Raw genomic sequence first — 25,978 nt, 5'->3', positions numbered from 1 at the left:
TAATCTCACTTTTATTCAGGAAGAAGAGGACAATTTTGACTGTGACTCAGGGCTCACTTGGCAGAGACACCCCCTGACCCTCCACCCCCATCGCAAAATGTAATGCCCTTGAAAAGGGTAGGTGGACGCAGTGTTATATAGAACATAGTCCTGGGAGCACGATTGAAAATGAAAACTAGATATAGTATATGGTATAAACTATGCACCAAAAAGTGTGATATAAGATGAACCGGGGCGTGAAATATAATATGCAATACATTGTGCGCAATGACAGATTCATTGGAGAGCGCGAGATAGCACAGGCACTAGCGTGTGCTATGCGATATGCGCCTTGGAGTGTAATATGCACAGGGCAGTGTTGTGTAACCTAACTAGTCTCTAAAGTTGTAATATAAAATATGTGCTGGGGCGTGTAACGTTGCATATGCACTGTGACAAAGATATGGATCCCAGATTGTAATATGTATGGCATAGCACTGTGCGTTATAACATAGGCATCGAGGAAGGCACGTTCGATGGGGCAATATAACCCGTGTGAAGGCAAGTGTGGCATGACATATTCACAGGGTGGTGTTACAGTGCACATGGGCTAGAGAGTGTCATAGTATACGCACTAGCTGGTGAAATACAACACAGAGGTGTGAGGCACTCGGCGGGCACTGGTGGGTGTAACACAGCATTGGGCTCAGCCAGGAGCACGCTGTGACTCTCAAGTGAGGTTCGTCTCCTTTCCAGAGAGTAAAATAAAAAGTATTACCCATCCGGCGGTGGATGTGTGTTATATTAACCGTGAGGGGGGTTTCTTGCATAGTTTGGTCGAATTTTTGTCGAATCCCCTTTGAATGGCTTGGTGTGCGTGTATATTAAATGTGCCCGTCAATAGCTACCCATGTTTGTATAAATAAACGCCGGCGTCAGACACGTCAGAGCTTCACTAGCGGTGTAAATACATTCCATGTGGATTCATTCTATGCATAGTCGCCTTTTAATGAATATCGCGCAAATCGTCATGGTGATGGGTACATACGGTTTGTCCAGCATGTCCTAGGTGTTTCTATAAATTTATATTTTTTTAAAATAATAAAAAACAAAGGGGGTCCCCGGGGCCATAAGTGAGGCCTGAGGAGGGGGGCAACGCAGCCCCCTCCTAAAGAATTTAAAAAAAAAAAAAAAAAAAAAGGCCATAACCCGGGGGTTGGGTCCCCGGGGCCGATTAAGGCCTTGGGAGGGCCACATTTTTTTTTTTTTCAACAAAAAAGTTAGGGTGCAGGCCCTGGGGGATGTGGTCTCAGGGCGAGTAAATTAGAAAAAAAAGGGGGGCCACACAGCCCAGAGCAGTGGCGCACACGTCACCTCAGGCCCCGTCCCCTAACCTTCACCACTGTGTAAACGCGCCCTGTGGCCGTTCTGAGTTGAAAGATTAAGTCCCCTTGAATCCTAAGGGTCCCTAGGGTCAAACTAGCCCACCAGGTGCTTCCAGTAAGCGCCACTGCTCTGCGTTGCAGAAAGGTGGTGCAGGCTGTGCCCCTTTTTACACCTCTCTGCAATGGCGCTTACTGGACGTACCTAGTGGGCTATTTTGCCCCTAGGGATCCTCAGGATTCAAGGGGACTTAATCTCCCAACTTAAAAAACGGCCACAGGGCGTGTTTACACAGTGGGGAAGGGAGGGGACGGGGCCTGAGGTGACGTGTGCAAACACGCCCTATGGCGCGTTTTAAATTGGGGAAATAATTTCCCTTCAATCCTGAGGGCCCCTGGGGGCTAACTAGCCCACCAGGTGCTTCCAGTAAGCGCCCTGAGCTGCGTTGCAGAGAGGTGGTCCAGGCTGTGCCACTTTTTCCACCTCTCTGCAACGCAGCTCTGTGGCGCTTACTGGAATACTGCGGTACCTACTGGGCTAGTTGGACCCTAGGGACCCTCAGGATTCAAATGAACTTAATCTCCCAACAAAAAACGGCCACAGGGCGTGTTTACACAGTGGTGAAGGGAGGGGACGGGGCCTGAGTTAACGTGTGCAAACAAGCCCTGTGGTGCGTTTTAAGTTGGGGAAATAATTCCCCTTCAATCCTGAGGGACCTTGGGGGCCAACTAGCCCACCAAGTGCTTCCAGTAAGTGCCACTGCAGTGCGTTGCAGAGAGGTGGTCTAGGCCGTGCACCTTTTTACATCTCTCTGCAACGCAGCTCTGTGGGGCTTACTGGAGGTACCTAGTGGTCTAGTTGGACCCTAGGGACCCTCAGGATTCATGGGGGCTTAATCTCCCAACTTAAAACGGCCACAGGGCGTGTTTACACAGTGGGGAAGTGAGGGGATGGGGCCTGAGGTGACGTGTGCAAACACGGCCTGTGGCGCGTTTTAAGAGGTAGTTTTAATCCCCTGCCCTATTATATACTAGGGGCTTACAGATGAGGTCATGCTGATCACAGGGGGACCCCAACGCATAGTGTTCCCTAGTGTATGTAGGGGTTTTCACTGTATTCTGAGTGTCTTTTAACATAGCACTGGCTCTAGGACTGGTTAGTCAGACTCAGTTACCACCAGTATCCGTCTGAAAAAGTTGAGGGTACAGGATGATTTTGCAACAAGGCTTCTTTCTGCTCTTCTGTTTGTTCTTTCTGCACGTTATCCTTCTTCCTGCACTTTTCTTCGTCTTTGAGGACTTTTGTTGCTTCTTTCTGCATTTCTTTTTTTTCTTTCTGGGCGTTTTTTCTTCTTTCTTCACATGTCCTATCTCTGTAGGCATAGTTAGAAATTAGCATTTAAAAAACCTTTGAAATTCACTGAAAAAACCATAGGTTTCAGGCATGTTATAGTTAGGAATTAGCATTTAAAAAAACCTTAGAAATTCACTGAAAAAATCATAGGTTTCAGGGGCGTTATAGTTAGCTGGACTTTTCACTCGTACAAAACCATTGAAATTCCCCTGTTATAGTTAGTTCAGCTAACTATAACTTGCGCGCCCACAATGCACTGCTGATGACGTCACATATTACATCACTAATGACGTCACATATTACATCACTAATGACATGGTCAGTGACATCACTCATGACATCTCAAATGACATCACTCATGACATCATCCTTGCTGATAGAGTGGCAGACCTTCTCTCCCCCTAATATAACCTTTGATACACACATTCAAAAATAGAAACTAACATTTTCAAAACAATGGACATACCAATATCAGTTACAACAACCTATTCAGTAATTCTAAGATCCACATACACACAAACAATCCAAGTTGCCCTTGGTGAGGATGCCCACATGGCAACTTACCTCATGGAGTGAAGTAAACAGTGCACTGCTCTCCATGCTGACATTTATCGTTCTGCTTGGATTAAGGCATTTCGGAGGCAAATCCTTGTTCACAAGCTGTCACAAACATGGCACAGGAGCTGATGTATGGAACCCCTGCTTTTATTCAAGGCAGTCCCTTCTACATCAGCAAGATCTCCCGCCAACATGGGCGTATGCACAGTTGCATTCTGGTATCAGCAGTCCAATACTAAAAATTAAACCCCAGTGGGCGCTGCTGTTGCCCGTATAATTAATGTCCATAACATACCTCATGGGTTAATGTCAGCTAGAAGTACATAGACCGCTGCAATTAATTAACATCCACTGGTGAGCGTTACCGTCCTGTATGTGGCGCCAGGTCCTCCCGACACCACAGGTCCGCTGAATCGTGGCGGTGCAATCCTTGCGGTTTAGGGCACAGCCGCCACAACATCCAAACAATCCAAGTTGCCCTTGGTGAGGATGCCCACAGGGCAACGTTACCTCATACAGTGAAGTAAACAGTGCACTTCTGCTTTCCATGCTGACATTTATCGTTCTGCTTGGCTTAACGCGTTTCAGGGGCAAATCCTTGTTCACAAGCTATCACAAACATTACACAGGAGCTGAAGTATGGAACTCCTGCTTTTATTCAAGGACGTCCCGTCTACATCAGCAAGATCTCCCGCCAACATGGGCGTATGAACAGTTGCATTCTGGTATCAGCAGTCCAATACTAAAAATTAAACCCCAGTGGGCGCTGCTGTTGTCCGTATAATTAATGTCCATAACATCCCTCATGGGTCAATGTCAGCTAGAAATACATAGTATTGGACCGCTGATACTAGTGTAGATAAGGGAGCAGGTGGGAATGAAGAACGCTCCCAATGGTTGGAGCTTCTCACAAGCATTTTAAGATGATCAAGGAAAGCTGTCTCCTAGCAGCAGCCTCCAGAACCCTAGAAATCATCAGTTAGCAACAAGCAAATGCACAGCGACGATCTCTCATCTCCTGTTCACAACACTGTCCCAGGTTCTGAATGGACAGTGAATGTGGTTGTGGCAGTCTGTGTGGCAACTATGGGAGAAGGTGGGAACAAATATATTGCTGTCCAGCATTTATGAGGGTGATCCTTTTAAAGTAAATGGAGAATAAATTCACTTAAGGCGAGTTGTACAGGTTTAAGACCCTACTGAAATTTATTGAGACACGTTGAGTTTTTGGGGGGGTGAATATTTTGAAGAGAGAGCCACCCTCCAAATGGGGGGTGAGGTGACATGTATGCAACCCTTTACTCAATGGCATTGACTATGGCTGGTAAACCATGAATGTGAAAACTCTTGCGGCCACTATATTAGCACACCCATGCAGGTAGACCATTTTGGGATGGCTTTGGCTTAGCCAGTGCATCTAAAGCAAGTCGACGAGAACTTTAAAAACAAAAATAAGAGCAAGCTGACGCTAGAAAGAGCACAGTGCAAGGGCCACATCCTGCACAGGCGGATTGGTTGTGGGTGGGGCTGAGTGACAACAGAGATGGACAATATAGAGATTAGATGACCACAAAGGACTACTTTAAGGCCCATGTAACCCTGCACAAAATGCCATGGCTTTAAAGACAGACTACCCAGCCAATAGCAACTTTAAAAAACATAAGAAGCAAGCATTAGCAAAGCCTTTTGGCAATTCTTTTTTGTTCTGCCATGGTTTTTGCAAACCTTTGTTCAGGAAGGCAAAAAGGCAAAAGTGATTTTCCTGGTCTCAAAAACGTACACGTTGCCATGGTATACCCGGTACTGGAGTGCACTACTTTGTGTGGATGTGGTCCTTATAAAATGGCAGCATGCTGTGTAACTCATAGTAAAGTCAGTCAGTGGCTGAGTCTATCATTCCCCCTTGATGCATGGTGGAGTGGGTGGAAGAAAAATGTGAGTGACACAATCACAGATTAATGGATGAAGCCTGGCTAAAAAAAAAACTATAAGTAACTATGTTATACATACTTTGAGTATAATCAAACGTTCTTGGATAACATAGACCTAAAAAAGCCATCGGTCTGGCATTGCGTGCTGGCCTCGCTTTTGAAAAAGAAAGCAAGAAAAAAGACCAGGAAGGCAGACAAAAAGGGAAGAAAGGAAGAGCAGCAAAACAGAAGGGAGGTAGGCCAAAAAAAGGAAGGAAGGAAAAAAGGAGGAAGGAGGCGAAATGAAAAAATGAAAGCACAAAATGAAAGAAAGAGGGCAGAAAGGAAAACAAAGGCAAAAAAGAAAGCAGGAAGGGGCAAAAAACAAAGAAGGCAGGAAAAATGCAAAGAAAGGAAAGAAAGAATGCGAAAAAGGAATAAAGGATGAATTATGGCAAATAAAGAGAGACAAAGAAGCTAAGAAAGAAGGAAAGAAAAAAGGCAAGAAAGCAAATACAGATGGAAAGAATAAAAAAAGCAAGGCAAAACAGAAAAATAGATGAAAAGAAAGCAAAAAAGAACAAAAGGTGAGAAGGCAGAAAGGAAAGATAAAAGGAAAAGAGCAAAACAGGGAAAGAATGTAAAGACAAAGAAAAAAATGCACAAAAAAAGTAAGGAAAGAATCAAAAAAGTAAAGAGGGCAAGAAATAAAGATGCAAAAAGGAAAAGATGAAAGGGAAGAAGGAATGAAAAAGGAAGGCGAAAAAAAAGAATGAAAAAAAGGCAAAAAAGAAGGGAAGACGGTAATAAAGAATGAAAAAAGGAACAAAAAAGGGGAAGTAGGCAAAAAGTAATGAAGGATGGCTAGAAAACGAAAGTAAGAAGAAATGAAAGAATGCTAAAAAGAAAGGTGAAAAAAAGAAAAAAGAGGTAAAAAGGGAACGAAAGTAAAGGCAAGAAAGAAAGCAGGAAAAATGGGAAAAAGGCAAAAAAGAAATAAATGATAGAAAGAAAGTAATTATGAAAGAAAAAGGGAAGAAGGAAAGAGAATTCACAGTATAAAATATTGGATACTCAAACCAAACTCAAAATTACACCCCACCTATGTTTAAATAAAACTGTTACAAGTGTGCTGCAAATAAAACGCTATAAAGTTTGGTTTTCTTCCTTGACCATGTTTATTAAAGAGCCATTGGTGAGGCAGAGTCTGTGAAATAGCAGCAGTCCAGATCAAAAGGAATTTACAAGCATATTAGAAATAGACAGGACCTAATAAAGCTGGAATATGTCCGGTGCTCACTTCAAATATGTCCTTCTATCATATCAAGCAACACTGGCTCTAAAGGGAACTAAACTACCTTGTTTGGGTTGTGCTCACTGTGAAAGAGCAAAATGCAGTCTCTGAAAGGGTTGCCTAAGTAGGCTGACCCATTGCCCCATGCTCTAGTGAGCGGAAGCAAAACGGGAATGACACAACAGACTAATGGGTGAAGAGAGGTGGCAGAAAGCTCCCTTAGGTAGGTATATTTTACATATTATTTCAGTAAAATCAAAAGGTCTTGGCTAACTCCAGACCTAAAAGGGTGAACAGCCAGTGGATGAAGGATGCTGACCTAAAGGCCACTTTTCTTTTGTATGTATTTGTGTAATGGTAACGAGGTCTCCAGCAGAAGGCTACAGCTTTCTGTAGGTGAGATGCTTCTTGTTTTCTGTAAGCATTTGTTGCCTTTACAGAGGGGCCTAATTAATTGATTTTTAAATAAGTGTTTCATGACGTTTGAACATGGCTATAAATATTCATGTTTATGAATTCAATAAAGATGCCCATGACGAAGAACTAGGATTATAGGTAATTGATAGTCTCCTTGAGAACTAATTATATTAGGAATGCTATAGTAATTGGACTTATCTTTTTTGCTGTACATTTATATTTATTTGTGTTCCTTAATTTAGGTACATCTTCTCTGAAAACAGTCATAAAGACAACAGTTTCACGGCGGCTTAAATGCAAAAATTCAACACTTTTGGATTCAAGCAATGCTGTTGATATCGATTCACTGCCACAGCTTTCCAACGTCTCAGAAATTATAGGTAATCGTACCTGTCAGTTTTTTTTAAAATGTTCGTAACGCATTATTGGTACTGTAAGGTTTACGTTTAGAGCTGTTGAACATTTTCTTTTCCTATCATCAGACAATTTTACGTGTCCATTTGATTGGTGGTAGCTGAGCATGAGTGGTTTCCTTCTAGTAACCGATGTGATGCCTTTGATGGCTCTTTTACTAAAATCTTCTCTCCTTTTCTATTTAAACATCTCTTCAATTTGTGTTACAAACATGCCAGTAACACCTTTTGATTATCATACTAAAAGGATTGTTTGGCTTTCCAGTCACCTTAGGTACAAAAATGATTTCCTCCTAAGAGGCTGAGACATTGTGGTCCGGTCTACACTCACGATTATATGTGGTCAGTTTTTTTCAAAAAGGTAACATTTAATCTCAACCACTCTTTTGAGTGTGGTGATACAATTGGCTAAATGAAGGTATGTAAGGGACACAAATGAATGTTGTACTCTAAAGCTGACACTTGCTGGTGGAGGGTGTGATGATGGATCAGTGGATGTAATTGTGTCACAGCCACAAATTTATGACATGGGATTTTGGGTTTGCACATATACGTTTTATTTGTTGAGATGGGTGTTTTTTAGGATTTTATGTATAGATGTATGTTTAAACGTGTTTTTATAGCTATTTGTTTGGGAGGAGCGAATAATACATTTGTCCTGAAGAAAGGTTGTATATTCCAATTAAAACCACCGAAACGCGTCAACTGATTTTACAGTGCTTGGACTAATATAATATGTAATCGAACGTATTCAACGATACTCAATGAACGCTTAGTGGGAGTGTGACTTTTTTTGAATAATTGATAGGAGTTTTTTTTAAACACTTTGCCTCCCCCTGGGTTTTTAACTATTTTGGATGCATTGTTTTTATTTATATGTGATGTATTGTTGATTGTATTATTTATGTTGAATTGAGGAGACACTGTTGGATTTCTTCATAACATTTTTATGAATTGTTGTTTTATTAAATATTTTGATCCCATTTTGTATATGCGTTTTCATAAGCGCCTGGCCCCCTATAGGTCTCGCTTTTGGGACCTTATAAGTATTTAGTTATGCAACTGTTGCATGGCTAAACTTATAAGGTCCCAAAGGCGAGATCTATTGGCTATGCCAATGCTTGTTTTAATGGGACCTCAATTTGACTCTTCCCCCCCCCTACCCACACAGGCTCTTTTACATGAAAAAAAAAATTCTGGTGGCTTTTACTTTGTGCTTGCAGCACGCTAATACGTCTGAATCGAGTGTCAAGCCGCCCTTCGCCTCTTTTTATCCTGAAAAGTTAGTCCTGAAAACCAGAGCTAATCTATTTACACCTAGGTCAACCTTCACTTTACCGTCCCTTTTTATCCTACCTCACCCTACAAAGGCGGAGGAGAGGCCGCATAGGCTGGATCCAGAAAGAGTAATGAGTTTTTATATTGCCCTCATAAAGAACTTCAGTATTGATGATCACCTCTTTGTAGGCTTTATAAGTAGTAGAAAAGGGAAACCAGTGCAGAAAACAACCTTATCTAGGTGGATTATTTTGGGCATTAAGATATGCTATTCCATGGAGACAAAAAGAGCCACCAGAGGGCATTCAGGCTCACTCCGGGAGAGCCAAGTCCTCAATATCTGCCTAGGACAGGATAGTCCCTGTATGTGACATCCCCAAAGTGGCCACCTGGTGATCCCTTCACAGCTTCGCCAAGCACTGTTGTCCGGATTCGGAGGTGAAGCGGGATGGACATTTTGCCCAATCTGTGCTACAGGACATCCTGGTATAACCATCAATTTAGGCCCTCCACCCCATAGGTGAGTATTGGTTGGTAATCGCATGTAACACCCTTTCTGCACCATCACCCCAGATATTCTGCTTTTTTGCTGGACCCTATAATTTTGCTGACCATATAGGTTGCATCTTTAAATTGCAAATTCATTCTGTCAAAATAACCCCTTTTGGCACTTCAAAACCTTCCTTTTAAATATTTAAAAGTCACTCCTATGTTGGCCTTATTGCCCATAAGGCAGGGTGGATGGTATTTAAAAGTAGGGCATGTAGGAACTGAATGTTAAACATGTCCCTACAGTTTATTAAAAAAATAAAAAAAATATTTACACTGTAGCAAGGCTGGCTTGGTTCCACAGCAAAACACTGAGTTACATTACATTTAATAATCATAAGTTTGGGTAGAAACAGCTAGATAAAAAGTAAGGAAAGCGTTCTTGTAGAAAGTTACATTTTCCATGCCTAAAGCATCTGTAGGCCCATTTGCTGTTGTTCTCCTACTTATGCCAACTAGTAATTGGCAGTTAAATTTGAGTGAATGGGTTTGAAATGCTTCACAGGAGCAAACAGTAGGCCAAACTGAATGGGAGGAGATGATCCCTCTAAACCCGACCAAATAAGCTGGGTAGGGGTGTGAGCATTCCTTTTGACATCAGTGTCAAATCTTGCTGGAGTGTTAAATCCTACTTGACAGATCTGCTTGGGTTTTACATATAATGCTTGGGGTTCACTTGAAAGGAATTGAAATAGGATGCCAAGACAATTCCTGTGTATCCACTTTCTGGTTGCTGAAAATCCTGCTTTGTTCTTCTGTCTCTGTGTTTATTGGGAGTACACGGACTATCCCAAACTTGATTTTAGTGTTAGATGTTGGTAGACACTGGTATTACCATTGTACCCTCCACACACTCGCCCCAAGAGCCCAAGTTTGGCTAAATGTCTAAAGACTTCCACCATCCTGAAAATACCACTAGTGGGGTAGGGTTAGTCTCAGGAACTTTGACCTCATTGGTTGGTTAGGGCTTGGCCAGGTGTCATTCCCACCCACTAGCTCATGCCAGGTATAATATAAATGTGGCATTTCCAGCCATCCACTTCAGAACACTCCTGGACCTGTGGAAGATCATAATAGGACTGAACCGGCTGTCTGAGTCCTAAGAACAACCTAGAAGGCTGGGCCTACTCCCTTTTGTACCTAGAATACAGGTGTCTTTTAGAGGCCTTTTCCTGCAACTGTCCAATGGACCAGTAGTAACTGGACTGGATACTGCTCTTTTGCTTCTGCCTGACAAATTGTGGGTCTCAAAGTGCCTCCCCTAAGGTCCTGGAGGGCCTACAGTGGCCAACCTGCCTTTACACAGCTTCTTATGTCTCAGGTCCTATCAGACCACCTAGAGTCTTTGAAGTACATTGTGGAAACTTTTGTGACCATCAACATTTACTTCTTTACTATTTGTGACAAGCGGCTCCACACTGTTCACCAACTCTACCAGCTCTGCACCCAGTACCATCTCAAAACAGCACTCTGGCAGCGCTTGCTCCTGCCAGACAATGTTCTGCAGCAAATACCTGAGCATTTGCCTCTTGCTGAGCCGACAGCCATACTCATAATTCTCGTGGATTCTTCTACCTTCAGATACCTCTCCACTTGAATTTCCCAGGCAGTAGACTGGATCTGTGAACCTCAGTCTTAGCTCTCCATTGTGGGTAAGGGCACTGGCTCCATCTTGATGCAACAATCATGGGGATGTCAAATCTGGCCATGTAGTGCTCACTCTGGTGCCCAACATCAGTTACCTTTACTTTGCACCTTCAGATGCGGATCCACAGCTTCTCTCCACAGGTTTGAGGTGAAAGTTTTGCAAATTCTGTTGCCACAAAATGCAGGTTATGTTCCCCATTGATGAAATCGGGGGTTAAACCCTGTCACAACTGTGATGGCCATATGATGAATGCAAACTACCAAAACGACTGTTCTTGATGCCTTGGTTCTAGGCAGGAATCTCGATCACGTGACAAATGCCTTAATATGAACTCTTAAGGCAATCAAAGAAAGGGAGGCCATACTCTTATACCCACGTCCAGGATGATCCTCAAGTTCGGCAGCAATTGAAATGAAGATCCAGTATTACTTACAGCACTTTGTCTTCATCCAAGCCCTTCACAATTAAAGGAGGTGAACATAAGAAGAGGAAGCATTCAGATTCATTAAGGGGGCGATCAAGGTGTAAGTCACCAACATGCTTTTTCCCCCAACTTCATCTTTACCTGAGCCAGAATTGGTAGAGATTATTGTTCTTCAAGAAGCTGCTATGCCGGTTCTGCCTCTGCTGCCAGTGTCATTTGTTACACTGGGGATGAACTACCCTGAGTTACTGGCACTGGGGGCAGACCCAGCCCTATTCCCCACCAATAGAAATGTTTCAGCAGCTTATGTTTTCCCTTGTACGCCACTAGGCCTTCCCTTGGTGCTAAATGTCCCACTTGTCCTGCTGGGCCATCTCCTCGCACCATTTGTCATCTGTCCAACACCAGGACCTTCACCTGTACCTCTTTGCCTCCTCAGGATGTTCTCCTGGCCACAATCAAGAGTTTGCAGTGCAGGAGGGAGCCTCAGAGACTGCTAGAGGAGGAGGAATGCTGTAAGGGTCGTGCTAGTGCCCATTACCATTGCTGGCACACCATTCATTAAATATATGTACAACCTCAGATTCCCTGCAGATGCAGGGGCATCAGGACACACAAGAAGCTTCCGACAATTTAGCACTGCAGAATGCTAGTCAACAGGTAGTGATATTGATCCATCTCCTGGACCGGCTCCATGCAGTCAGAAACCTGGCAGCCAAGGTGCTGGAGATGCCACTTCTTTCTGCGGAACTCAGTCCCAACATCTTCACTGAGGTTCTTCAGTTAACCATTACTTCTGCTGAAATGTTATCATTTAACGAGGCCCATCTAGAAGCTGTGAAGGATGTCAGGGCGAAACCTGCCTCAGCAGTGAACAGAATAGTGGCTAGGCATTATAAGCTAGCATTGAGGGTCCTAGCATTTATTTCTGTCCACCGTCTGCTGGAGAGTCTTGTAATACAAGCCTCCTCCACCAAACTCAACCTGAGAGTTTCTACCCAACCCCGGTGCAGGAAGTCTAAAAAAAACTGGAAGGAAGGAGAGGGGAAGAGAGTGTTAATAGCGGGCAGCTTAGCAATGTGTTTGTTCAGCGCCACCTGCCTCCTAAGTTACTATACCCATGCTTTGAGGGATATGAGACCAATGATTGTTCGAAACCTTCCTTACCACCTGAAGGATCTTTTTGCGGAGATTGCAACGGTCAGAATGCATTGAGGCTTATTACCAAAGCTGGTCTAGACACAACAAATTTAGAGGCCAGAGCAATGGGTTCATCTATACCCCTGCTTCTTCACACCAGGCTGAGATCTACTGATCTGATAAAGACATCTAGCCGCAGATTCTTTACCTTAGAATTATCCCCAGGGGTCCGACTGGATCCCGAAATGTTTCGTGCACAGTACCCCTGCGTGCCGGTTGGTGGCATCGTTCGGCTCCAAGTGGCGGTGTCTGCACCAGAAGTGATGTGCATGGTGCCTATGGAGGCGCCACCCAGTGCGCTTACATCCGTTCTTTTCTTTTTGCACCAGTCAGCGCAGATCCGGAGAGAGCTAACTCTAGTAATTTTTTGACTAACCCTTTTTTCGACTTTTTCCAAAGTTTTTTGAGATCTTTGCTGGTGTGGCAAGGATGTCCACTAGGAAATCTGGCTTCAAGCCCTGCAATGCCTGTCACCGACAGATGTCAGTGATGGGCCCGCTCTTGTTTACCTCTGGTGCCTGGAGCGCGACCACGATGCGAAGACCTGCGTCGACTGCTGTGCCATGCACCCCAAAGCCTTAAGGGACCGGTCCCTCAATCTCCTTGCCACTCGAAGTGCGATGCGGCGACGGTCTCCATCCCAGTCGAAAGGAAGGTATCCGTCATGGAGCCATCGATCTTTATCGTAGTCGTTTGGGTGTTTGGGTAATTCCCACAGAAAGAAGAAAAGTAAGAAGTTGAAGAGGTCTTCAAGTTCACCCGTCCTTCAAAGTCATCCGCCTGGCTCTGTGGTTGAGCCTGCTCCTCCCGTAGTTTCCGGGAGCCGAAGCGACCCGTTCCCAACTCCACAAAAGTTATGAGGCCATGAATCTCCTATTTGGGTGACCAACCTCCTCTGATGCGCCTTTGGGCCATGTGGGTTTGGGAGGGGCACCCACTGGTTCCCCGCCAGCGGGTTCGCCCTTGGCACCAGTTGGACCCCTTGGATACACAGATGGCAGCACCATCCCCATTCTCATCCACAACATCTATCCGGCACCAACTGAGCCTGAGCCCTATTCTTATGGGCTAGGACTTGAGGAGGAATGGGAGGGGCCACTGGACCCTGAGGAATACTAGCCCCTAGACCCCAACATGTACTGGTGTGAGGAACTGGCGGATGCCAGTGGACTGGATACCCTCTCCAGATACTGGTATGCTCTTTCCTCCTACCGTGGCTACAGTCCAGGGTGCTTCTTTCGCTATGGCGGTGATAAGCGCGCGCTCTACAAATCCCCGTAACATAACATAACCGAAGGGCGGCCGAGGACCTAGACTGTAGCCTGCCCTCAGTGGCAGTTAAGACTAAAGTCTTGACAGAGGTGCAACAGCCGGGAGTGACCCTCTCGGAACCGCTTCTTTTTTTTTTTTTAAAGGAATCCCTTACAGATGTCCTGCTTTGGACCTGGTCCAAGCCCAGGACAGAGTCTCCTGTGAACAGGACAATTGCCTGCTGTCATCGCCCCACCCCAGGGGATCCACATTTCCTCATGCAACACCCTACCCTGGAGAGCTTAGTTGTCCAAGACTCCACTTCCTGTGTAAACCCTAGCCCATTTCCTACCACCCCATCGGATAGGTAATTCAAGAGGCTGGACACCTTCAGCAAGAAAATGTTTTCTTACACCAACCTGGCACTGCGGTCTGTCAACACCATGTGCCTTTTGCACCATTACTCTCATGCACTGTGGGATTCGGTTGCACAGATGCTGCCCACGGTACCAGGGGAGGCCTGGGCCATACTCTTCCAAGCTATAGCAGACAGGAGAGATGCAGCCAAGATCACAATCAGATGTGGTTTGGATACAACCAACTCGCTAGGCAGAGCAGTTTCTTCGACGCCTTATGACGCCACGCCTGACTAAGAACAATTGGCTTTTCAGGGGATGTCCATGCCTTGCTTATGGGCATGCCCTTTGAGGCTCCAGTCTCTTTGGAGACAAGACGGACTCCGCACTGGTGCTCCTCAAGGATAGCATGGCCCCCTGCCAACCCTAGTCTGCCTTTTGCTGATTTCATGGCCACAAAAGGGGCTTTTAGCTGTGCCCCCCCTGCCACCGTGGCACACAAGCTTCCCAGCCTTTGCGTGGGTGCAGTACCTCCAGACCTTGTGGGGTGGGCAGCCAGTTGTCAGGCCAGCCCCCCTTACGAAACCTCTTTAGTTTGCCCTCCAACCAGTGGGAGGCAGGATACGCCATTACCTGCACCACTAGAGATCGATAACAGCAGACCGATGGGTTCTCCTGATTGTCCGAAGGTGCTACTCCCTCTCCTTTGTGACTACCATCCACCCATGCCACCCACTTCCGACAGGCTGATGGAGGACCATCTCTCCTTACTCCGCCAGAAAGTGGTGGCTCCCTTGAGCAAGGGAGCCATAGATAGGTTGCCGACATCAGAAGTAGGTTGTGGTAATTATTCGCACTACTATCTGGCGCCCAAAAAGAATGGAGGCCTTTGTTCTATCCGAGACCTGGGCCCTCAAGTTTTTCCTCAAAAAGGAGAGATTCAGAACGCTCAGGCTTGCTCAATTCTTGTCTGCCCTGAACCGGGAGACTGGAGGGTAACTTTGGACTTGCAGGACACATATTTTTACATCCTCGTCCTACCTTCCCACAGATGTTACCTTCGGTTCAAGGTAGGACACAAGCACCTTCAGTTTGCTGTGCTACTTTTTGCCTTAGCAGCGCCCCTCGAGTGTTCACCCAGGAGATGGCTGTGGTTGCAGCTCATCTGTGGATATCGGGGTTGCCAGTCTTTCCCTATCTTGACAACTGGCTGTTGAAGGTGGGATCGTCCCAGGCATTCATCTTCTACTTCCCGATAATGTGTGCAGAGGGACTGGTTGACCTTTCTGTTCCCCTCTCTCAACTCCTTCTCTTTAGTCTTTCTCTTACCCAGCAGGACTCTGTTCTGGGCACCTTAAAGGGCTACCTTTATGCCATATCAGCTTACTGTAGTTGCCTGATCAGTTATCCGTGTTCAAATCCCTTGTTGGACATAGGTTTTTGAAAGGTCTTCAACAAGTTTCAACGTTCACCCTTCATCATGCTCAGTAGAACCTTGATCTAGTACTCCCTTTCTAATGTGCCACTGCACAGCTGTCGTCTCAGGCTCCTTACCTTCAATACGTCCTTCCTAGTGGCGATCATATCTGCCCGGAGGTCAGTGGGCTTCAGGCTTTGTCATCTAAGCTCCATACATGAACGTCTTTCCAGGCAAGCTGGTTCTTTGCACTAGAACCTCCTTCCTGCTGAAAGTCATCATTCCCTTTCATGTAGGCCAGTCCATCACCCTGCCTACATTTTACACCACATCCCTCTAAAGAGGAGTGACTCCACCGACTGGACCCCAAAAAGAGCTTTGTCATTCTAACTTGATCGCACGAAAGAGTTCTGGGTGGACGATCAACTCTTTGTGGGGTATGTCGGAGTGAAGAAGGGAAAGGCTGTGCAGGAATCCTGCAGGATGTTTTGGTGTGAAATTACTTCCCAGACCCACCTCCTGGAAGGTATTACTCGGGTATCTATTCTAAGGTAAGGAATCTGCGGCTAGACGTCTCTATCAGATGAACAAGCTACTTACCTTAGGTAACACTTTATTTGGTAGAAACTTTATCTAGCTGCAGATTCCTTATCAACCTCCCTCACTCCCCCCCCCCCCCCCCCCCCCCCCCATCCTCCCCGCTCTCCGAGGGACAAGGCTTTCTCTTTTCAGGGCCCTAATTTGCCACACCGGTGGTACGTGTTCTTCGTGGCTCCGTGTTCCTGGCATGGAAAGTCATGAAAAGAAGCATGTCAACACACTGGCTTGGCACCTATATTTGCACCGTGCATGACACGTCTAGTATGAATGATGCCACAAGGAGCCAAACAACGCCACCTACCAGCATGCAGGGGTACTGCTCACGAAAGATTTCCAGATCTAATCTGAGGCCTGGAGATATTTCTTAGGTAAGGAATCTGCATCTAGATAGTTTCTACCAAATAAGGCATTACCGAAGGAAAAAAGCTTGTTTGTTTCTGCCATACTCCTCTTCCTCCCACCTCCACTCATAACCAATTGGGGGTGATTGCCATCAACACCTAGAGCTTTAATCAAGTTGATAGCGGTGGCCATGGCCCATCTCAGAAGTCAGAGATCCCTGTGTTCCCATACCTCAACAATGTGATTCTCAAAGCTGGGTCACTGCAGTTTATTTCACAATACTTGCAGGCAACAATATCCCTGCTGTTCAAATTGGGTTTTTACATCAACGAGCCCAAGACTTAGTTAGATCCCTTTCAGTGCCTCCTGTATATAGGGAAAAGTAATGGATACAGTTTCACTTTAAGGGATCCCTCTTCTTCAGAGGATACAGGACGTTCTGGATACAAATCCGTTATTTTGATGAAAGCTTGGGTTTCAGAGAGGATAGTTATTCCCCTCTGGGTCTGCTGGCTTCCTGAATTATCCTGGTCACGAACACTTGCGGGCACATGAGGGCTCAGCAGGAAGTTGTGCGAGCACAAAAAAGATCTGACAAACTATTGTGATTTTCAGGGATACTGCTCTGGACTTGTACTGGTGTTTGGCAAATAAGGTCCTCCAGCTGTGGCCCTGATAGTGATGGATGCATCTATCCTTGGGTGGGCTGCTAATCTGGGGTAATTAGAAATGGGAGGCCTCTTGTCTCCAGAGGAACAAGTACTTCATATCAACCTGCTTGAATTGGGGGTAATTCAGCTTACACTCAAGGCATTCTCCTTTTTTATCTGTGGCCAGTCCGTCCAGATCTGGATTCACAACTGTTTTTCATACATCAACAAACTGGGTGGAATGTGGGTAACCTCCTTCGTTGGGAACCATTGAGGCTCTGGACCTGGGCACATCCACATAGAAAGAGACTAGTCGTCAACCATCTTGCTGGCTCTCTGAACAGCAGAGCCGACAGCCTCAGTCAGCATCATTTTGCCAACCTCGAATGGTGCATCCCTCCAGAGGGGGTTCTAGACATCTTTGTCTAGTGGGAAACACCTCAGGCGGAGCTCATTGCTGTAAACGACCGTGTCCAGTACTCGATGTTCTGTGCTCTCCACTATGCATGCATGGAGCCATTAAGGACACGTTTCGGTTGATGTGGAATTTTCCACTTCACTACATGTTTCCTCCCATTCTCTTCAGTCCTTGAGTTCGGAGGATTATCTGCCAAGACCTGGCCCAAGCCATATTCCTTGCTCCTGACTGGCTGAGAATGGTATGGCATACAGAGTTGCAGCATCTCTCCCTGTGTCCCCGCCCAGTCAGACTTCCTCTTTCAGTCTGAGGGGCAGGTTCTGCCGGCCCCCCCTCCCCCCGCAACCTTCAGAACGTACACCTTCATGCCAGGGGATTGAGCAAGGTCACCTAAACTCTTTCCAAGTCCAGTCGGAGGTGGACAACGTGATCCTACCTGTTCATCCTCCCGCAGCGAGGTCAGGATGTTCCAGGAGGTGGAAGAGATTTGTCAGTTTTTGTGCTGAACAACATGTGGGTCCCTTGAAGGCTTGTCTGTTAGAAATTTTCCAGTGTGTGCTTGCTGGCCCAGCAGGGTTTGCGGTGGGGACTGTCAATGAGGACATTTCAGCCCTGTCAGCATTTCTGTGCCTACCCGAACAGACTTCCATTTTTAGGTTGCCTGTAGTGATGAGATTCTGTTGAATATGCTTAATCTCATTCCCTTTGCCATGCCCTACTGAGATTTGAACTTGATTTTGACTTATTAATGGGTACTTCCTTTGAGCCCCTCTAGTTGTCAGCTGCATTTATTAACTCTCAAGACTGGTTTTCTGGTGGTCATTACTTTGGCAAAGCACATCTGTGAATCACAGGCGCTGAGCATTTGCCTGCCGTTCACATACTTCGTCCTGGACAAGGTTTTCTTCCAAACTAAAGTGGCTTTCTTAATTGAAGTGGTGACTCCCTTCCATCTGGGGGAGCAATTGTTATGACTGCACACCAGGCGTATGGTTAGCTATTATATTGGCCGCGCCATAGAGATAAGGTCTCACAACCATTGCTTCATTCTGTCCATGCGAGGATTGCAAGGCAGTCCTGAAGCGTACCTTGTCTTGCTGGATATAGTTGTGCAACCAGATGTGTCAAACCATTGAAAGTGGTCGTAATCTTCCATCGCCTCCTTGGGCAGATGAGTCCCTTTGACTGGAATTTGCAGAACGGTGAGATGGGTTTCCTTTCACCAAATACTATTGTTTGGATTTAGGGTTCAGGAGGAATGACCCATTGGTATGCTCAGTCCTCGAAGATTTCTTTATCTGGCCATTCCTTCAGACACTCGAACGAGTATCCTCACTGCTTGAAAATCTATTCCTGAGGTGACGACTCTGCAGGTAGAATTTTTCATGAGAAGAAAAAGTTACCTTTGGTAAGAATCTCTCTGGTGGATACTCTGCCTACTTGCAGATTCCCTACCAATCCACCCACCTTGCTGTTCTGGAGGATGGTCATAGGCCCAATTAGTAAGGTTGCAAATTAGGTTGTCGCTCCTCACTACCATAATTCCTGGCATCTTTCCTCGTCTCCACCTCTAGGGATACTGATAAAACAAGCATTGGCTAAGCCAATAAGTCACGCCTATGTGACAGCTGTTGACTTTTGGCAATGTATTTTAGCTATGTTGAAAGAAAATGCCTTGAAAAGACAATCGCATGCACTGTTTATGCTAGACCTAAAAAGGACGAAAACAAAATAAGATGAAGAACAATCTAGAAAATAATATGTTATAATTTGAACTCCACAAGAACCAAGTGCAAATATAAAATTTAAGGCAATGAGAAGCCCACCTTAAGAAATACTAAAGATGGATCCGCTTCTTCTCCTCCTCAACTCCCCAGGAGAGGCCTCCAGACTGAAGAAATAGAGGGCAAACATATATACTTATTACAGGTAAGTTATTTAGAAAGAATAAACATGGAACATACCTGCAGGACAAGCATTGTTTCCTCATGCGCTCTTCTATGAAAAACCATATCACTGCAATCTGCCTGGAGTGTCCCTTTGCAGCCGAAAAGAAATCATGGGCCAAAGCACTGCATTATCAAAAGGTCTATCCATATGGCCTGCGCATATCAGCAGGATGTCACGACTACATGCTTTGGGAGAAAGTAAGAAAACTTTCTCTAGGCGGGTACTTAGTCCATGCTCCTAGGGATAGACAAACTCAAGAGTCAATGCATGCGTGCTGTGCCAAATAGAAAAAAAACGAATGCTAGCCTCACTGAAGCTAACTTATGGTAAGCCAATGGGTTGGTTGTAGCCTACTAACTGTAAGCAAAATGTCTTCATGAGACATGCCAGGTGCTGTCTATGCGAGTCCTAAAAATGGACTGACAACTGACATTAGGGTGCTGTATAACTCCAATGATGTCACCTCAACGTCTGCCATCGAAATGAACCAACTCTCCTTCCTGGCAAGAGAGCCAATTCAAATGTTTCTGGATCCAATCTAGCATCGAGGATACTCAAGAGGTGAGGAATCTGCAGGTAGATAGAGTATCCACCAGAAAGATAATTAAAAAAAAGTAACTAACTTTTTCTTCTCACCCCAGAAGTAATGGAGGATCTACAGCATCCTGACTGACATTGCAGAGTAGAGTTGGAATGACAGTGGTGGTTATGGTGATAATCAAGACAGTGTCCTTGATGAGCCGTTGACCGAATTCAATGAGTAAGTAATGAATAATGGAGCAAGCTAGATTCTTGCCTTGAGATTTACTTCCTGATGACATTCATAATTTGCACAGTCTTTTATAGACAACGTCTTTCAAAAAAAGTCTTTCCAAAAATTAAGTCTACTTACCTGTACAGTGGAAGTCAAGATTTTTCGTATCGACTTCAAAGACAATTTATGAAACTCAGCCAGTCATCTCATTTTGTTACTCATCCTCTTGTGAAAGCACTTAATTGCCTGAAAAATCCAAGAACAGGAATACAACTTCGATTGCTGGAGAAAAAGCGCAATGCAACAGAATCTGCCCAAGCTTCCCTTCTCAACCAAGTCAAAATGAAATCAGCCACTGCAGTAGCTACCAAGAGACAATTTTGTCCTCCCTCATCGCCCTATTTGGTACCACCAGACAAGGAATACCGCTGCCTGGACACCATGAGCAAAAGGGTAAGAGCCTTTGCTTCAATTGCATTCAAGATTTTGAAGCATGCTACGCTAGGGAGCTATGGCACTGCATTGTATCTTTCCAAGAGAAATTGTGTTAAGGCTGCAAAAACAACAGGCCAGACCTTTATTCCTCGAATATAAACTAGTTTTACATGCATGAATAGGTGGTTCCTTAGAAGCCTCAAATAACCTTTTCAGGCAGATCGCAACAGAGGGTCTCCAGTCACTTCCCAAGACCACCTCGAAAACTAAAGAGAGCTGGTCAAGCTGATTATAATAGCTCCCAGGTGAAGTTAAGAAGTTTGGTAATCAGGCCTGCGGGCCCTGCCAGTGAATGCCCTTCTTCAGTGTAATGGGATTCTTATCTGCTAACTAGAGATTACGGTCCAGTACTGCACTTCAATCCACAGTCACTACACTGAACTGCCTTAGAATTTGGATCCCTCAACATCCCTTATGAATTTCAAACCATCCTAACAGTGGTAAAAGCAGCTTCAACAACCAAAACCTACTCCCACAAATGGAAAATATTTTGCATTTTGGCGTATCACTTGGTCTCAGTCTCAAAATATTCCACAACTCCAGTAATACCATCTCTCGTTCGCCACAATAAAGGTAAAAGGGTTTGAGAGGTGTATTTCAAACATTTCCATAAATAGCAAAACACTGACCAGTCTGGGAGCTAAATACCATTGTAGGGATGCTCATGAAAAGATATTTGGAGTTCATTCGCAGACCTGCTCAACAAAGTCATGGAAAACTACCTCTTTATTAGCCATCATATCAGCTAGGAGAGAGGGGAGATCCTTTCCCTCTCTATTCAGACTTGATATCTTAACTCCAAAAGGTCGAGATCCATGTTCACAACAAACTATTGTGTAAAGCTAAAAGTATTGCTGTTCTATTTAAACCAAAAGATCGATCTTCCATCCTTCTTCCTAGATTCAGAAACCCTGGTTTAAAGGGCCCTGCACTTCTTGGATTTAAATAACTGCTTAAAATTCTACACTGGTAGGAAAAAGACTTTTAGGAAATCAGATCTGCTATTTGTGTCATTCAATAACACTAACAAAAGCTCAGCTTTATTTAAGCAAGGCATAGCCTATTGATTTCATCAAGCATCACTTTCTGCTTTAGAAAGCCCAGCAGAAGCAATGTACACTTTCACTCCCCCAGAGGCATGTCTGCCATGACTGCACTCAGTGCTGGAGTCCCAATTGCTGACATCTGTAAGGCAGCAACTTGTTTTTCAGTGCACACCTTTGCAAAACATTACTTCTTTGTCATCCAGAAGACATCTGAGAGAGCACTAGGATATGTTGCACTGTATAATCATTATAAAAGCGTGTGAATCTATGAAAATCAATGTCTGAGATGGAAGATGTACTTTTACCTGCAACTGCAATTCTCCACGTTGGTATTTTTCATTGGAATGGTATGTTTCACCAATTTACTTGCAACCCCCACATTCCCAGTAATGAGGCTGTTATTTTTTAATGCACAGTATGTTGACAGGCTGCGAAAGTCCTAGCAGCCAAGCCTCAGTAGATAGTTGGAACTCTGAGTCTTTAAATGTCATTGGTTAGAGTTCAGTTTAGGTCTCATAATGAGGTGTGTGTATGTACATATGTATATTTATGTGTGTATGTGTTTCTGGCTGTTTCAATGTTATTTGAGTGTATGAGGGTGATGGCTAGAACTATTCAAGCATCTGATTCTAAAAAAAGATGTAGACTTTGGAGAACTGTTGTTAAAGGTAATTTGTTTTGCCACTCCATGACCCATCACAACCAAAGTGCTAGAATGGGCAAAGATAATGGAGCAAAAGACTTTCTCAAATTTGAGGTTGAGCTCCCTGGGTTGAAATTCTATTATCATGCCCTCAGATACCTTTGCTGCACAAAGCTTCAGATTGCCTGGAAAACTAGGATAGGAAATTAAATAAAAAGTGAATGTGGTCTTCTTGACACTAGAACATAGTCAATGTTACCCGTGCCTGGCTAAACACCCTGCCTGATAAGTCCAGTTCTTGAACATCTGCCATGCTCTTGTATGTAATAACGCATAACAACGTAATCAGCTTGATTGATTGTTGTTTCCTAAACCTATCTTCATTCAGTACCCAGTTAAGTAACATACTCAAAACTTTGTTAGCATCTCAAAATGTAATTGCTGCAGGTCAGGTAATTATTATGATGACCATGAAGACCATGCCTGCTTAATGAGGTAGGGTGCTTGTCAGAACGACCTGGATTATCCACCATCTCTTGTAATCCTCTTTGCCACTAGGCAAAGGCTGCCGTCCAGCACCATCAGGTGAGAATGCCGTAGAGGAATTTTCAGCATCTCTGAAACTGGTGGAGAGGTTTTAGACAGTCTTGCGAAGTTCCAGAAGAACTAGAAATCCGACTCCCCACCTCCAAAGTGGTATTATGAGGATCAAGCTTGCATTCTGCTTTCTCACCTGAGATGCCGCTTCTCTTATTATAAATGGAGAAAAGATGTAGTTGATTGCTCCTGACCAGTCCTATATGAATGGCCCACCTCTGCTGCCTTCACCTCTAGCCTCCAGCTGATAAAGGGGAATATCTGATCATTAAGCCTCAAAGCAAACCGATCTGCTGAGCAGGGAACATATCTGTCCATCCATGCTCTGAATTACGTGTGTCAAGTTTCCAATTGCTGGAATTCTTGGGATACCACAAATTCCAATCTGCAGTCATTTAGCTTCTTTGCAAGACATTCCACTGTCAAGAATATATCTTGCTCCAGATAATGTTTCCTGAATCTATTGGCTAGCTCTGCTAACTGTCTGGACTTCGTGCCACCCATGTACTATGATGTAATGTACTGCTGAGACATTGCCTGCCCTTTGCAGGATGCAACATCTCACTCGGTCTTCCTACAGCTGTTTACACCAAATGGATCCAGTAGTAATTACGTGCAAAATGTATGTGGAGATTCAACTCTGCCTGACCGCCTTTCAAGTATATAAAGTTGTCCACCGCTGGCTTCCCAAGCTGCCCGCTGTCATCTGTTTTTGTTATGAAACCTGATGTCATACCAAAAATTGCTGTCTACCTCTAGGCCTCCATGTGGTTCATCCAGTATTGGATCTCTGTCCTGCCTCTGTCTTAGAAGCCTATCATCTCCTTGTAGAACAAGTCTCCCAGAAATGAACAGTCTCCTGCCTCTGAAGAGCTTTGTAGCATAAGGACTCAGAAGAATCACTTGGGTAAAGGATGCCAGAATGTTAACTATCCTTGCTACCTGTTGCAGCTTGCCTCTTCTCAACATCTCTCTGAGTGCTTTCTTGATCCTTAACATAGACCGGTAGTTAGGACTCAAGGGACCTTTTGGGAACCAAGTCTGACTTATTCTTGTTTATAACTAGCCCAAGTTTAGGAACATGTCCACTGCCACTTGATCATAAGCCATCAAGCTCACGTTACCTAAGTGTAAGTCTCTCACATTCATAGCTTGGAAGTACTTCTATCTCTGGCACCTTTTGTGAAGCTTTACGATACAAAGAGGAGACCAAATGGTAGAACGCAGACCTTAATAAGTGAATTCCCAAAATCTGCGATATTGAAAGAAGATGGGCATTGTCAGATAGGCATCCGCGAGGTCGCAGCCTTGTGATCCAGTTTCTTAAAAGATTGGTATTGACCACCTTGAATTGTCTGTAAACATGTCAGAAACTGAATTCTTTTAGTGTTATTACAGATCTGCAACACTAGTCTTTTTTTAAATTATTTACAACCTACATAGAAAATCTGACAAGTGTTGGTGAGAATGACTGATTGCATATTCCACTTCCTTTTCTGTAACCTCTTCTGTCAACAGCTGTTGTTTATGGAAAAGGTTGATAGATGTATACCTTGTCAGTTAAATTGGGGATCCATAAAACTCCACGCAGAGGCCACCCACACTGTATGCAAAACCCATTTGTCCCTTGTTAGCCCACCCCACTTGTGGATAAAATACCTGTTCCCCTAGCTGCCAACGATTCCGCCTTATGACAGCCAGGAGCAGTGAAAGCCAAGCCACAGTATTGGGCTCCTCTGGGGACCACGTTTCCCATCTTCCCCCGCGCTTGAGGAACACGCTCAAAAGCGCGATGCCAGCCCTCAGCTGGTGTAGCTGCCAATGACTCAGCCTCGTGACAGCCAGGAGGGGTGAAAGCCGTGCCGCAGTATTGGGCTCCACTGGTGACCACGTTTCCCATCTTCCCCTGCACATGAGAAACGCGCTCAAAAGCGGAACGTGGGCGGGCACTCGCCTGGGCCAAGGGCAGGCCAGTCCACGCTCTGAGGCGGCTGGGCTGGGCCACCCCTCTAACCTCTGGGGTCTAATTTCAGTGTATTTCCAACAAAGTGATGGTCAAACGGAAAACATTGGCCCCCAGAGTCGGGAGGCGAAATTATCGATACCACGTACTCCTTCCTGACAAGGGCAGCGGATGTGCTCACCAAGGAAATTGAGATTACGGAGCGCCGGCTCTCTTTAGAAGAGATAAGATTTTCCATTGTAAACCCAGACCTCTCAGAAATGGATCATATGGAAGAGCGTTCTGTACATAATACAGTTCACAGTACGTCTGCCCTGATTAATAATTCTAAATCTTCTAGGGTTGACAGTAGTTCTATAGTGGAACCTCTGGTAAAGAGGAAAAGGGGAGTGTTAAAACAGCTCCCATTACTAAATCTCTTAAAGCTCTCAAAAACACCTCCATGGATTCACCTCGGAGGACATATACAGATGCTGCTCCCAGCCTACATCCAGCGCCCCCAGGAGATGCTTTATGCCAAAAATTGGAGCAAACCCATAATTCTCTCCTGCAGCCGATTATGAAAAGACCGTCCAAAATAGAGGAGAATCCAAAGCTCCTCATTAATACTGAACTGGGGTACGAGCGATCTGGACAGGGAAGGGCACATGAGGGAAATCTAAGCCATTCACAGCCACTGTTGGGGTTTTCCACCCATTTTATTAACTCAACATCAAACTTACGGTTGAAACACACTCATCACAAACATTGCCAAAAAGGAGATTAGAAGTTCTCGCAGATACCTGAAGGCAATCTGGGGCATAACCCCCCCCCCCTCCCAGAATTCATCTTACACCATCTGCTGAGGGTCACCATCTGGGGGGAGAGGGGCCTGTTAACAACTATACTGGTATAGATGGAAGTGAAGCCAATGGGGCTGCTGCTGTCCTAGTCCATGGACCTATGAATTCTCAGAGTACACACAACCCTGTGCAAGGTGGAAGATTAGAATTGCCACCGGTAGCTTGCCCCCTTGTTATTGCTTTAGTCAACAACCCCAAATTGAACCTGATTCAGCAGGAATCTCCAGGCCAACTGATGGACAAAGTTT

The 25,978-nt window shown here is 44.9% G+C and overlaps 1 protein-coding gene across 6 annotated transcripts in view; it reads left to right on the top strand.

Annotated features, from left to right (window-relative positions):
• The window catches only part of MEIKIN (meiotic kinetochore factor), a 446,824-nt gene that overhangs the window by 223,977 nt on the left and 196,869 nt on the right, over window positions 1-25,978 (top strand). For all 6 annotated transcript variants that reach the window (XM_085614472.1, XM_085614470.1, XM_085614469.1 and 3 more), the window contains exon 6: window positions 7,137-7,274. In XM_085614472.1, the coding sequence (XP_085470598.1) occupies window positions 7,137-7,274 (138 nt within the window). The remainder of the gene's footprint in view (window positions 1-7,136; window positions 7,275-25,978) is intronic.

Source organism: Triturus cristatus, chromosome 7 (genome assembly GCF_964204655.1).
Source record: "Triturus cristatus chromosome 7, aTriCri1.1, whole genome shotgun sequence".
NCBI classification, from domain to species: Eukaryota; Metazoa; Chordata; class Amphibia; order Caudata; family Salamandridae; genus Triturus; species Triturus cristatus.
The sequence above is the reverse complement of the archived record's forward strand: the minus strand, read 5'-3'. Positions and strand labels throughout refer to the sequence as shown.